The sequence below is a fragment of the Condylura cristata genome, unplaced genomic scaffold (assembly GCF_000260355.1).
Source record: "Condylura cristata isolate star-nosed mole 26May11 unplaced genomic scaffold, ConCri1.0 scaffold00008, whole genome shotgun sequence".
Taxonomy (NCBI): Eukaryota; Metazoa; Chordata; class Mammalia; order Eulipotyphla; family Talpidae; genus Condylura; species Condylura cristata.
Window position 1 is genome coordinate 17,770,350 of NW_004567109.1, and position 12,229 is coordinate 17,782,578.

Here is a 12,229-nt window from a genome sequence, read left to right on the forward strand (position 1 = left end):
CTTCCTGGTGGCACAGTGGATTAAAGCACAGCACTGAGAAGCTAAAGTCAATTCAGCATGAATTCGATCCCCACCCTGGTGGTGACCCACATGGCACAGCAGACCTCTCCTGACCCAACCACTGCTCCTTCAGCAGTGTACCTCGTGGATCTGCCTGTTCTGCTGCCTACTCTGTCTCTGGTGAATCCTCTCACCACCCCTGCACTTCTGGCCTGTACTCCACCTCTGTATGAATAAATAAGTAAATCTTAAAAAAAAAAATGACAGTGAATCTCTGGAACCAAGTGGATATGCTTACACATAGATGAAGTATTAATTTTGAAAAGTGACTTTTCTACTAAAAGCAGAATAAAGAATTTTATTTAGTAAGATGAATCTGCCAGTGGCATTATATACAAGTAAACCAATGAGGATGATTTTGTAATGGAAATCTGTGCACATAAGTAGAAATGCATTCTAAACCTGAGGCATTGAAATGAATGTTATAATGTAACATTTAGCTTAGAAAAGCCATACTTTTTCCAACAACTTGGTTCAAACATTTTTTCAAATTCCTTTTAACTCATAAGAATTAAAATGAAATTTTTATTTCATAGTCAAATATCATGTCTGACAGTATGATTCAGCTTAATCATCTACAATTGTTAGATAAGGCACCAATTAATTTGGCAATTTGCAAAAATTATACCTATGCTAAAACAATAAATTTGTCACTGTACCTAGTCTAAAGAAATGTTTCAGAGCCTCTGAAGGTAATACTAAATCAAGAGATCACAAAAGTTTTTTGAATACCACCACTACTGTGTTAAAAAGTCATTGATAAGTGGGGCTATTTTTAAGAAATACATTTGGATGTAAAAGTTATGCTAGTGATGCTATGTTCTTTAAATTTTCATTCATTTTATTATTTGATATGTTTAACAGAAAATTAAATTTAATCTTTCAGGTAAGTTTCATGAAGATGACATAAAAGAGTCAAAGCAAGATATGAAAAAAACATTTTTTACACAAAACTAAACTTGAATATTTAAGTATTTAAAAATCCCCCTTTCCTTTTAGCGGGACTTAGTTCTACTTTGGCAGTATCTACTTTTGGACACCTAAGGCCAACACACAAAGCAGCTAAATAACCATCATATATTTCCAAAGACAAACAAAATAGGAACCTATAAATCATATAGTAAATATATACAATAACAAATTAACAATATTAATTTTATTATTAATAGTAGGGTTCCACTTGCTAAGCATTTTCTGTGTTGTAGGCCCTGCGTTAGCACTGCCTCATTAAAATCCAAGGAAATGGACAGTATTTATCAATGAAGAAACTGAAATTTACAAAAGTTTCAAATCTAACCCAAAGTCACAGAGCTAATAAGTGAAAGAGAAATTATCTAAAACTAAGCTCTTAATTTTTCCAACTCCAGATTAGTGACTACTGACAATGCACTATATTTGTGGAATTAGACCACACAGAGATAAGCTAAAAATGCTAAACCCTTCCCAAATGGACAAAGAGAAAAGCTCACATGATTTTTGTTACTATATCACTTTCCTCTGTATCTACATATTACTGGAAGCAACAATGACCCCAACAAAAATTCACAAGAGTTTAAAAAAATAAATACATTATTTTTGTAGCCAGTTTTTTTTTAACCTTTCAAAGAATTAAATAACTTTCACATACTATTATCATAAGAATGATATCATTTTATTCTATACTTGAAAAAGTTTCAAGGTAACAAATAACTGCAAATGGTAGTTATCTACAATTACAGGACAAATGAGGGGTTCTGCCAATGGCTTGTTACTTCTTTCCAGAGTAAAACTTAAAGAAATGGAGATAGAAAAACTTCTTTAGGCAATACTTTCTCAAATTTCTCCATTAGCTAAAAAGCTATTCCCATGGGAATGTGTTAAAGTCACAATAGCATGTCTAAACTGAACTATATGCACACTAATAAAGTAAAGGGATTATAATTAAGAATTTTATACTTCAAGCAGTTTGTGCAGGTTTTCTTGGGAAGAGTTGGCAGGTAGACTGGTGAGGAATATCCAGTGATGCATCGCGTGGAACAAAAGAGCTCAGTGGATCCTGTCTTATGATAAGCAGTTTGTCCCTTATAAAGTATTTTTTTACAACCAGTACAGAAAACCTGAATAGCAACAGCCGGAACTGAAGGAACCAATATATTTTGAGCAGATGAGGCAACAGAAAACTGAAAACCAGGAGTCAACTGCTGGGCTATAAAAACAAAAAATAAGAGGAAAAAAAAAACACAGCTTTATTATGAACAGGAATGCATTCTCTTATTTCGTAAGACAAATTTCCTCAGTCTGAAGTCAATATTGAGGTAATAAATACTCCAAAACCATGGGTTTCAAACTTTTTAGCCATAGTAAGAACTATACCTCACAATATAAACCATGACTTGCACACATACATACGTGTGTAAATTTTTTTTAATAACTGAAACAGTAATTTCATGAAATGTCTCATTATAAGCACCTATATACCCTTATTCAGTGCCACTTTTAGAAATACTCATGAAGCCCATAATACTCACCCCTTGAAAAGTTTTGCTTTATCTAAAGGAAAAGAAAGACTTATAAGAGATGCTACTTTCCTTCAACTCTATTCTTCAAAACATAAAAACTATTAACTCATGCAGTTCTATTTCTTACCAAGAGGACTCTCACTGACTGAAAACACAGCACTAATTTTCAGTTCACTTTCTTGAGTTTTTGATATTTGGGTATGTCCATATTCCTTAAAGAAAGAGAGGGAAATGAAAAGAGAGAGAGAGAGAGAGAGAGGAAAATGATGAGCGTATATCCAAGGACTCTAGAAAAATCAAGCAAAAATAATTCTGTTGCATTTATCTCTTCTATATTCTAATAATGATCATCTCCAGATAAATACCTGAAATGTCAAAATCTACAAGTTACTAGACAAGATTTAATCTTTATAAAAAGGATCTCTCACAACTGGGCAATGTTTTATAACATACTTTTCAAACATAATCTTGACACAGCATCTAATATACAGCATTTAAAAGACTGGGTTCATAAGAAAGCAACAAATAAAATTAACTCTGAGTAACTGAGTTTGGATCAAATCAGTAAATTTTTTTAACCATTTTTTTTTAATTGAAATAGTTGTAAAAGTACAGATACAGGAAATACTGGAAGTTTTTAACAAAATCTGCACAGCAGAGATTTCCTTCTGAATTTTGCAGACATATGCAATTCACATAAACTAAAATTTAAAACAAAACCTTTTTGGCATTTAACCTGTTAGCTACATAGTAAGATCAAATCAGTAATTTTAGCCAACTGTTGTCCTATCTATTAACGGCAGAAAATGCACAAGAGTTTCAGAGCAATCTGCTCATTATACATAAAATATAGAACACCTACGGGCCCTCCCTGGTGGCCAGCGTGTTAAAGCACAACACAAAGCAGCTTAAACCACTTGCGCATGGGAGTTGGATCCTGCCTGCCTGGAGGTGACCACATGACGAGGCAGACCTCTCCTGACTGCCCGCTGCTCCCCTCAGCGGTGTACTTTGTTGATCTGCCTGTTCTGCTCCCCACTCTGTCTCTGGTGAATCCTCTCACCCTCTGCATCTCTGACCTGTACCCCAGTTCTGTACGAATAAATAAATCTTTAAAATATATATATATATAAATATATATATATAGAACACCTAAATAAATTTATTCTTAACACACTCTTTACAATACTTAAAAAATAAATTTTACTTTTTCTTTTAACTTAACTTTAAAATACATACACCGGGACCTCTGTGGTAGCCTAGGAGTTAAGTCTCAGCACTATCACCTCTATGGCCTGAGCTTGAGCCCACAATGTGACATGTGGGAGCTGACCTACATGTGGCACAGCATACCGGTCCTGTCTCTGCTGCTCCCTTCATCAGCGTATTCCCTTTTGCAGTGTATTCCAATGTATTCTGCTCCCCACTCTGTGGTGAATCCTTTCACCTCTAACACTTTTGGCCTACACCTCAGTTCTTCTACAAAATAAATATTTTAAATATAGTAATAAAATAAAATGCATACACCTATATTGAAAAAAGACTGTCCCTTTATTCTTAAATCACAACAAACCCCACTTTAGTTATTTATTTTGGTGTTAAAACAGCCTGACGGATTTCAAACTGTAAAGGTTTTATAAGTCTTACTATTCTGAAACAACAGTAAGAGAATGGTAAAAGAATTAGGAATAATTTCCCTCTCTGTAGCAATGCAAATGACTGCTATATCAGTTGTCAAGTTGCTTTTGAAATTTCTGTGGGCTACTAAATGCCAAAAACTAGGAAACACTGCCATTAATTTACCACATCTCATGATGTACATTATGTCACCAAGCATGCTACTGCCAATACTGTAGGCCTAATACACCATCATCATTTCATACTTATTTGGGTAATAACCTATTTAACACCATGGGTTCTGACAGAAGACAGAAACAGACATGATCTTGGCTCTTCAATAAGTAATTTAATTTTAGTTTCTATTTCCTTATCTACAAACTAAAACTGATATTATCTAACGTATGGGCTGTTACAGGAAGCAGGGGGCAAATGATTTAATACAAAAAGTATGGGGCATGATTTATAGCTAGCCAAAAGTTAAAGATGATATCACATGGGCCCTCCCTGGTGGCGCAGCCGGTTAAAGCACAGCACTGAGAATCTAAAGCCACTTCCGCATGAGTTCGATTCCCACCTGCCCCGGAGGTGACCACATGGCGTGGCAGACCTCTCCTGACCCGCCCGCTGCTCCCCTCAGCAGTGTACTTTGTAGATCTGCCTGTTCTGCTCCCCACTCTGTCTCTGGTGAAGCCTCTCACTGCCCCTGAGCCTCTGGCCTGTACCCCCAGTTCTGTATGCACAAATAAATAAATCTTAAAAAAAAAAAGACGATATGCACACAAAAATGCTAATTCCTACTATTTTCATAAGAAGCCATTTCATTAATATTTATCCAATGGGTAAATCCATGTCTATTCAATTCAAAATCCAAGTCTATTCAATTCAAAGTGGATATTCTTAAACATAATACTTAAACAAAAATACTTATGTATTAGGGGCTTCCCTGGTAGCCCAAGGGGTTAGAGCAAAGCACAATGAGGCTCTCCACAGCCACTGCAGCACCAGTTCAATCCCCAGCCAGGGAGGTGACCCACATGGCACAGCAGACCTCTCCCATCTTACCCACTGCTCTCTTCAATAGTGTATTTCACTCCATCTGCCTTTTCTGCTCCCCACTCTGTCTCTGGTAAAACTTCTTATCCCCCACACCTCTGGCCTATTCCCTAGTTCTTATATGCATAAATAAATCTTTACAAAACAAATGTTGGCAATTTTGTTATCTTAATTTTCTCATTCAATTGATTATCTTTTAATTTCATTAATTTCTATCATAATTTAGAAGTATATTGCATTATTTCTATTTTTTTAATTTTACTAGCCTTCATTTTATTGATTTCTGCTATGACTGGCAAACCTACATTGTATGATTTCAACTGTTTTATACTTGGTGGATTTGTTTTTGGTGTAGGATATAGTAAAGTAGCTGAATGTTCCATGTACACTTGAGATGAATTTGTTATTATACTGCTTCTGGGTCAAATCTTAAATGGATATAATTATCTAGCTATCTGATAAAAAAAATAATCTGCCTCATTACTGAATCGCTATATTTTTCTAATATGCCAGTGACATTTCCCTAGTCAGTTTCAGTACCAAGCCCACATGTGATATTTCAATTTCACCAGGAAAAAAAAAGCAGTAAGAACTCTCTCATCATGCCAGTTCTCACCCCCATATTTATAGCCTGATCAGCAGATTCCTATCTTGCAGGAAAATGCAACCTTAGTCATGACTAAAAGAGTGCTTACATTCAGAAGCCCTTTCCCTCTCACCTCAGTTGAGCATTTCATAAATACCTTTGCATATCTTCAGCCTCTCTCCACCTTCATCTTGGTTTTCTCCTTTCAGTTTACAAGGAACCCATTCCGTTAGGATCAGTTTTAGTTTATAAACTTTGACCCTCTCATCTCTTTTCAACTAAATTTAGAAAGTACTCTGTTCTTTATTTCCTCACTTTCCCTTCCCAACCCACATAATTAAAAGTGTTCTGAAATAAGAGATCGGGGAAAAATAATAACAATAAAATATACAACAAAACAAAGCAAAAATAAACAGACAACTATAAATCAGAGACATTCTGAAGGGGAGGAGGGACAGGGCTCAAAACGAGGTGAGAAGAGCACAAAGGACTGTGGTGATGGTGCACAGGTGAATTGGTGGTGGGAATTCTAGGGAACTATACCTCAGGAAAGAAAGCAAACGTTAAAAAAAAAGAACAATGAGGGGTCTCCCTATGGCAGGAGGTTAAAGCACTGCACTGTGAAGCTTTCCACAGCCACTACAGCATGAGTTCAATCCCCAGCCAGGAAACTGACCCACATGGCAAAGCAGACATCTGTCTGTCCCACTGTTCCCCTCAGCAGGGTACTTCAGTGATCTGCCTGTTCTGCTCCCCACTGTCTCTGGTGAATCATCTCAACTCCTCTGCACCTCTGGCCTGTACCCCAGTTCTAGCATGCATAAATGAATGAATCTTTAAAAAAAGATAATCATCTCACAGTTGGCTAATCCAATAAACAGTTTTAGGCTTCATTTTACTTGTCATTCTGATACATCTAACGCCGTCAATGATGCCATTCATTGTCTTCTGGTTTTATTATTTCAATTCATTACATTCATTTTTAGTATCCCTGACTCTTATATTCACCCCTAAAGTCTATGGTTCCCAAATTCAATGGCATCAGAATTCCCTAGGAGTCTTGTCACAACAGGTTGTTGGGCTTCAGTCCCAGACATTCTGATTTGGTAGGTGTGGAGCAGGGCTGAATAAACACATTTCTATTAAGTTCCCAGGTAAAAATCTGAGGTAGCTGGTAGGGGGAATGATTAATTTGAAGACTCTTAAGTCCTACATTAATCCAGTTCCTAGCTTTCTTCCCTGAAGTAGGGCCTCCTAGACTAGTTCGTAAGGGTTGTCCAATAAGTAATTATCTCTCTCATTTCTATACCTTACTCCCCTAGCAGTATCTCTTTTCTCGAGAAAAGAGGCCTGATGTTTTCATCTTTGTAGCTTTTGTGAAAACAAAACAGCTAACACAACTTAGCACCATGGTTAAGAGTTTGGGTTCCTAAACAAAATTGTTGGGTTCAACCATCTACTAGTTGTGAGAAATTTAATAAGTTACTATCTCTGTCTCAGCTTCTGTATATAAATGGGAATAGTAACACTTCTTAACTTGTAGGGTTGTGATCATCAAATGGAGTCTTTAAGTAAACTGCTTATAAAAAGTGCTATGGATTATATTAAGCAGGAATAAAAACTCAATGAATGAGAGTTCAACTATAACTTTAATATCTAGAACAGACTTTTACTATATGCGAAATATGTCTCCTATTTTCTAATATTCAAATGTAACATGGAAACCAGCATATACTATTTGTTCAATAGACTTTTTTATTATCATAGCTCTCACTCTTAATCATGAAAAAGTATGGCCTATGCACCGTGAAATTATGTAAACCCAAAAGAACTGAGAAGGCCCCTAGAGACTTAAATTTTTTTAAAGGTTTTATTTATTTATGCATACAGAAATGGAGGACAAGCCAGAGGTGCAGGGGTGGTGAGAGGATTCACCAGAAACAGAGTGGGGAGCAGAATAGGCAGATCGGCAAACTACACTGCTGAGGGGAGTAGTGGGCCTGACAGGAGAGGTCTGCTGCGCTGTGTGGATCACCTCCGGGCTAGGGACTTAAATTTACGATGCAAGTTATTTTTATATTCAGAAAGAATATTCAACTGACTCACAACACAGTGTCTGTTAAATTTATACACTACAGATGAGGTCTAATGAAAGAAATATTAAAAGTATAATTTAAAAACTGATTTTGTATTCCAATTTTGCCACTGGACCTTGGTGAAGTCACCTGTTCCTTCAGGCTCAGTTTCCTCATCTATAAGACAAAGGCTTTTATTCCAATTCTTTGAGCATGTACTGTGTAGCAGCCATTGTGCCAGGAATTGAGAATTCAGACAAGACTTTGTGCAAAAACAAAATTCATTGGCCTCTGGAGGTCACAATAAATGTGGAAGTACTACACAATAGAAGAAAAATGAGACAATGGTTAATTCTGAGTGACAGCTACATTACATCTTAAGAGAAAAGTAAACTTTTTGTTTAGAATATTGCACAGAGAAGTGGCAAGTGCAATGCCTAAAGGAAATCAAACTCAACAGACTATATATTTGAGTAAAATGCAAATAGTCTGCAGGTGCATCAATTAGAAGAGGTGGGAAGGATGACTGCTACACAGGAGAGAGAAACAAAGGCCTAAACATAATTTGGATGTCACACCAAAAGGTTTATGCTTAATCACAAGTGAGGGGACAGGTATTTAAAGGCAGTAATGTCATCAGATCTATACAGAATATAATGGCATCAGTATACAGTGATTTATGGGGAATGGGACGAAAAGAGAGAAAAAGGAAACTGTCATAAAAGTGAAAATAAGGAATAATGAGAGAAGAAAAGGAAGACACAGGGTAAAAAAGTACTTTAAAAGGCAGAAATCGGGCCCTCCCTGGTGGCGCAGTGGGTTAAAGCACAGCACTACGAAGCTTGGGCCACTTCCTCATGAGTTCGATTCCTGCCTGCCCCGGAGGAGTCCACGTGGCGAGGCAGACCTCTCCTGGCCCGCCCGCTGCTCCCCTCAGCAGTGTACTTCGTCCTTCTGCCTGTTCTGCTCCCCACTCTGTCTCTGGTGAATCCTCTCACCCTCCGCATCTCTGGCCTGTACCCCAGTTCTATATGAATAAATAAATAAATCTTTTAAAAAAAAAGGCAAAAATCACAAAACTTAGCAAATGGTGACTTCTGAAACTACTTCAGTAAGCTTCACAGTACAGATGAGTAAGACAAAATAATACTACCTTTCATGTGGTCTGAGAAATAAAATGTTATCTTTATTAATCATCCATATTTTTCATACCATTGCTTTGCTGATGCAATAAAGTCAGCGCTACTGCACATGAAGCAAAACAACAATCCAAAAAGAAAAAAAGTATTTTCTGCCAAAGCAACTAACAGGTTATACTGATCAACTGACAATAATTTCCACAGATTGCCAAACTGGGTCCCAAGTGAGCACTGCACGTTTATCACACTTGCCCACTTAAAACCCTCCAATGGTTTCCCTTTGCTCTCAGCAGAAGAGCCAAAATTCATCACAAGTCCTGCTTCAAGCTACCTACAGAGCCTTATCCTATACGTTAATAGTGTAGGCCCTGGATTTGAATCCAGGTTTGCCATTAAAGACCTGTGATCTGTGTTAAACTGCTTGACCTCTTTGTATTTTAGTGTCCTTATCTGTAAAATGGGAGTAATGACTGTGAAAATGGTGTCTGATGCAATCTAAGGACATATAAGTATTAAAAATAAGTCGTTATTATTGATAATGTCACATTATTATTATATAAATTTCACATTAAAACCATGTACTGGGGCCTCCCTGGTGGCCCAAGGGGTTAAAGCACAGCACTATGAAGCTATCCCCAGCCACTGCAGCACGAGTTTGACCCACCTAGCGCTGCAGACCTCTCCTGTTTCACTTGTACAGGTCAAGTGAAAAGAGGTCAAGCAGTTTAACATAGATCACAGGTCTTTAATGGCAAACCTGGATTCAAATCCAGGGCCTACAATATTAACTTATAGGATAAGGCTCTGTAGGTAGCTTGAAGCAGAAAGTGAAATACACCGCTCCCCTCAGCAGTGTATTTAAGTAGTTAGGACTGTTCTGCTCCCCATTCTGTCTCTGTTGAATCCTCTCACCCCAGCACCTCTGGCCTACACCCCAGTTCTTGTATGCATAAATAAATAAATCTTAAAGAAAACCAAAAATATGTATTAGTATTGTTGTTACTATTTTTACATTTCTATTCCAGGCCCATTGGTCTTGCAGTTCTTCAAAAGCCATGCACCTTTCCAACTCCAGTGCTTTCTTATATGCAAATGTCTCTGTTGGGAACATTCATCTCTGTACCTTGGCCGGGTCAATTCATTCTTCACAGCTTCAAATTCAGCTTATGAAGATTCCCCTAGGGAAGCTTTCCCTTGGCTAGCCTTACTACAGTCTACGCAGCCCTTGCTTCTCCTTCAAAACTAGGTCTGGTCCTTCATTTTAGGCTTTTCTCCCAAATCACTTGTCATAACTATGTTTTTAACCAATTACTTGTGTAATATCTCCCTTGCTAACTTAAAAACTCTGCCAAGAGAGAGCCTTAAATTGACTGTGCTCACTCCTACATTCCCAGAGCCTGGTACAGAGTAGACCACAAATACAGAAAAAAGGAAAACACTATCAGATACAAGAGAAAAAACTACCAGATACAAGACACCACGAAGGGAAAGTGGTAATGCATATTACTTCACTTTTACAAAAAGAAATACACACACAACAGTATCTTTTTTACTGGGGGGTGGGGATTATTTACCAATCTAACTGGGGGTAGGGGGTGGGGGACGTTTCCCCCAAAACTGCCTAACTAAAAAGTTGAGCTCATCTGATAGAAAAGAAGGAACAGAAAATCTAAGTAAAGATGAAATGCTTACTTGAACATTATCCGGTTCTTCTTTAATTTTGTCCAGAAGCCCCTGCTGCGGTGCCATTGCTTTGCCACATTCACCATCCAAAGGTTCCTTCATTCTAATTTTTTATGTAGAGGTTAATACCCAGTCTAAAACTAAAACTTTTCTTCTTGATAATGGCTAGCTGGACTCCTAAAACACAACATAGAGGATTGGTAATCTGATTGGTTTGGTTTTTTTACATTTGTCTACAAAGCTTTGTGTTGAGCAGAGGCCTTAGGAGTGCTTATTGAAAAGACAACTCCTCTGAGGCCTCACTATGCTCCTTTCTTCTGTCCTCTGCTTCCTTGCCAGCTTCAGTTAAGAAGTCTTCCGGAAAGAGCTCCCACTTCCCCAATAGCTTTAAAACACACACTCTGGTCTTTTATATATTGAAATTCACTAAGGGAGTTGGACTAGCAGAAGTGGGGAAAAACCACCAAGTTAGAAGAAAGGGTTCAAATAGTTTGACTCTGTGAGGTTGAGTACTTGTAAGCCCGCCTCAATTTTAATTTTTCAGATTGGGGCATAACCAAGCCCCCACCCCCATTCCTAACAGCTTTCACTAGTGGCTTCCATAGGCCCCTAAGATAGATTCGCACTAAAGATGCTGTCAAGAGTGAATCACACGGATGCCTGCTCCTTTCAAGTTCTTTTCAAGGGGGGTTAGGGGGGCCACCCAGGAATGAACCCCTGTGAGCTTTGCTTCACAACAGCATTCCTGTAAACAAGAAACTCGATTAGCTGTTGAGCAGAGTTCTCCCCCTCCAAGAGTAAACGTATAAAAAGGACACAGTAAATCCGAAGAATGAATAAAAAACTCCCTAAAGTTGTCTTTATCCAAATAATAAAACCTGCACAGAAACAGGCAGCTGGTTTAAAATCCCCTGTGAAAGAAGAACTCCTGACCCCTTGCCCCAGTTACAACAATCTATGGGCGCTCCTTCCTCCAGTATCGCATTGCGCCAAAAGTCTCGTCCCCAACAATATTGTCCACGTCCGTCACCTAGTAGAAACGCAGCAACGCTGTATCAGAGGACTAGAACGGAACCGCAAATGCCTAGGAGCGCGTCACTGCGGGGAAATCAGCAGCCGGTCAGCATCAGCCGCACAGCCTGCCGGGTGCAGCCCCCGCCCCCGCCCGCCTAGTCACGTGTGCCGGCCTCTGCCCTGCCCCTCGCGGCCCCTCCTGCTCTCGCCTGAGGCGCTCACCTTCCAGTCCCCTTCCTGCCACCTGGGAAATACCCAATGGGACAGAAGGAACACGTCCCAAGACCCCAGCGTCAAGACAAGGGTTATTTGCTCTTAGTGGGGTTCTTCCGCCTGAATCAACCCAACACCACACCGGCAGCCACGCGCATGCCCAACCCTTGTCTCCGCCCTCTTTCCCCGTCGTGCTCCGCAAGAGCTGAGTGCGGCTTCCCAGCATTCCTCTTTCCTCAATCATGGTTGCTTTCTTAAAGAGCCTGAGCCTTAATTGTGAGAAGGTAG

At 38.7% G+C, this 12,229-nt stretch overlaps 1 protein-coding gene across 3 annotated transcripts in view; it reads right to left on the minus strand.

Moving 5' to 3' along the window:
* Positions 1–12,000, minus strand: part of ZMYM6 (zinc finger, MYM-type 6) — a 36,538-nt gene extending 24,538 nt beyond the window's left edge. For 2 of the 3 annotated variants that reach the window (XM_004678775.2, XM_012722728.1), the window contains exons 1-4: positions 11,745–11,827; positions 10,724–10,891; positions 2,686–2,770; positions 1,996–2,245 (exon numbers count right to left, since the gene is read on the minus strand). In XM_004678775.2, the coding sequence (XP_004678832.1) occupies positions 1,996–2,245; positions 2,686–2,770; positions 10,724–10,816 (428 nt within the window). In that variant the 5' untranslated portion in view covers positions 10,817–10,891; positions 11,745–11,827. Of the gene's footprint in view, positions 1–1,995; positions 2,246–2,685; positions 2,771–10,723; positions 10,892–11,744; positions 11,828–11,950 lie in introns of those variants that run through there. The other variant, XM_012722727.1, reaches the window with a different exon arrangement.
* Positions 12,001–12,229: the final 229 nt, after the last annotated feature.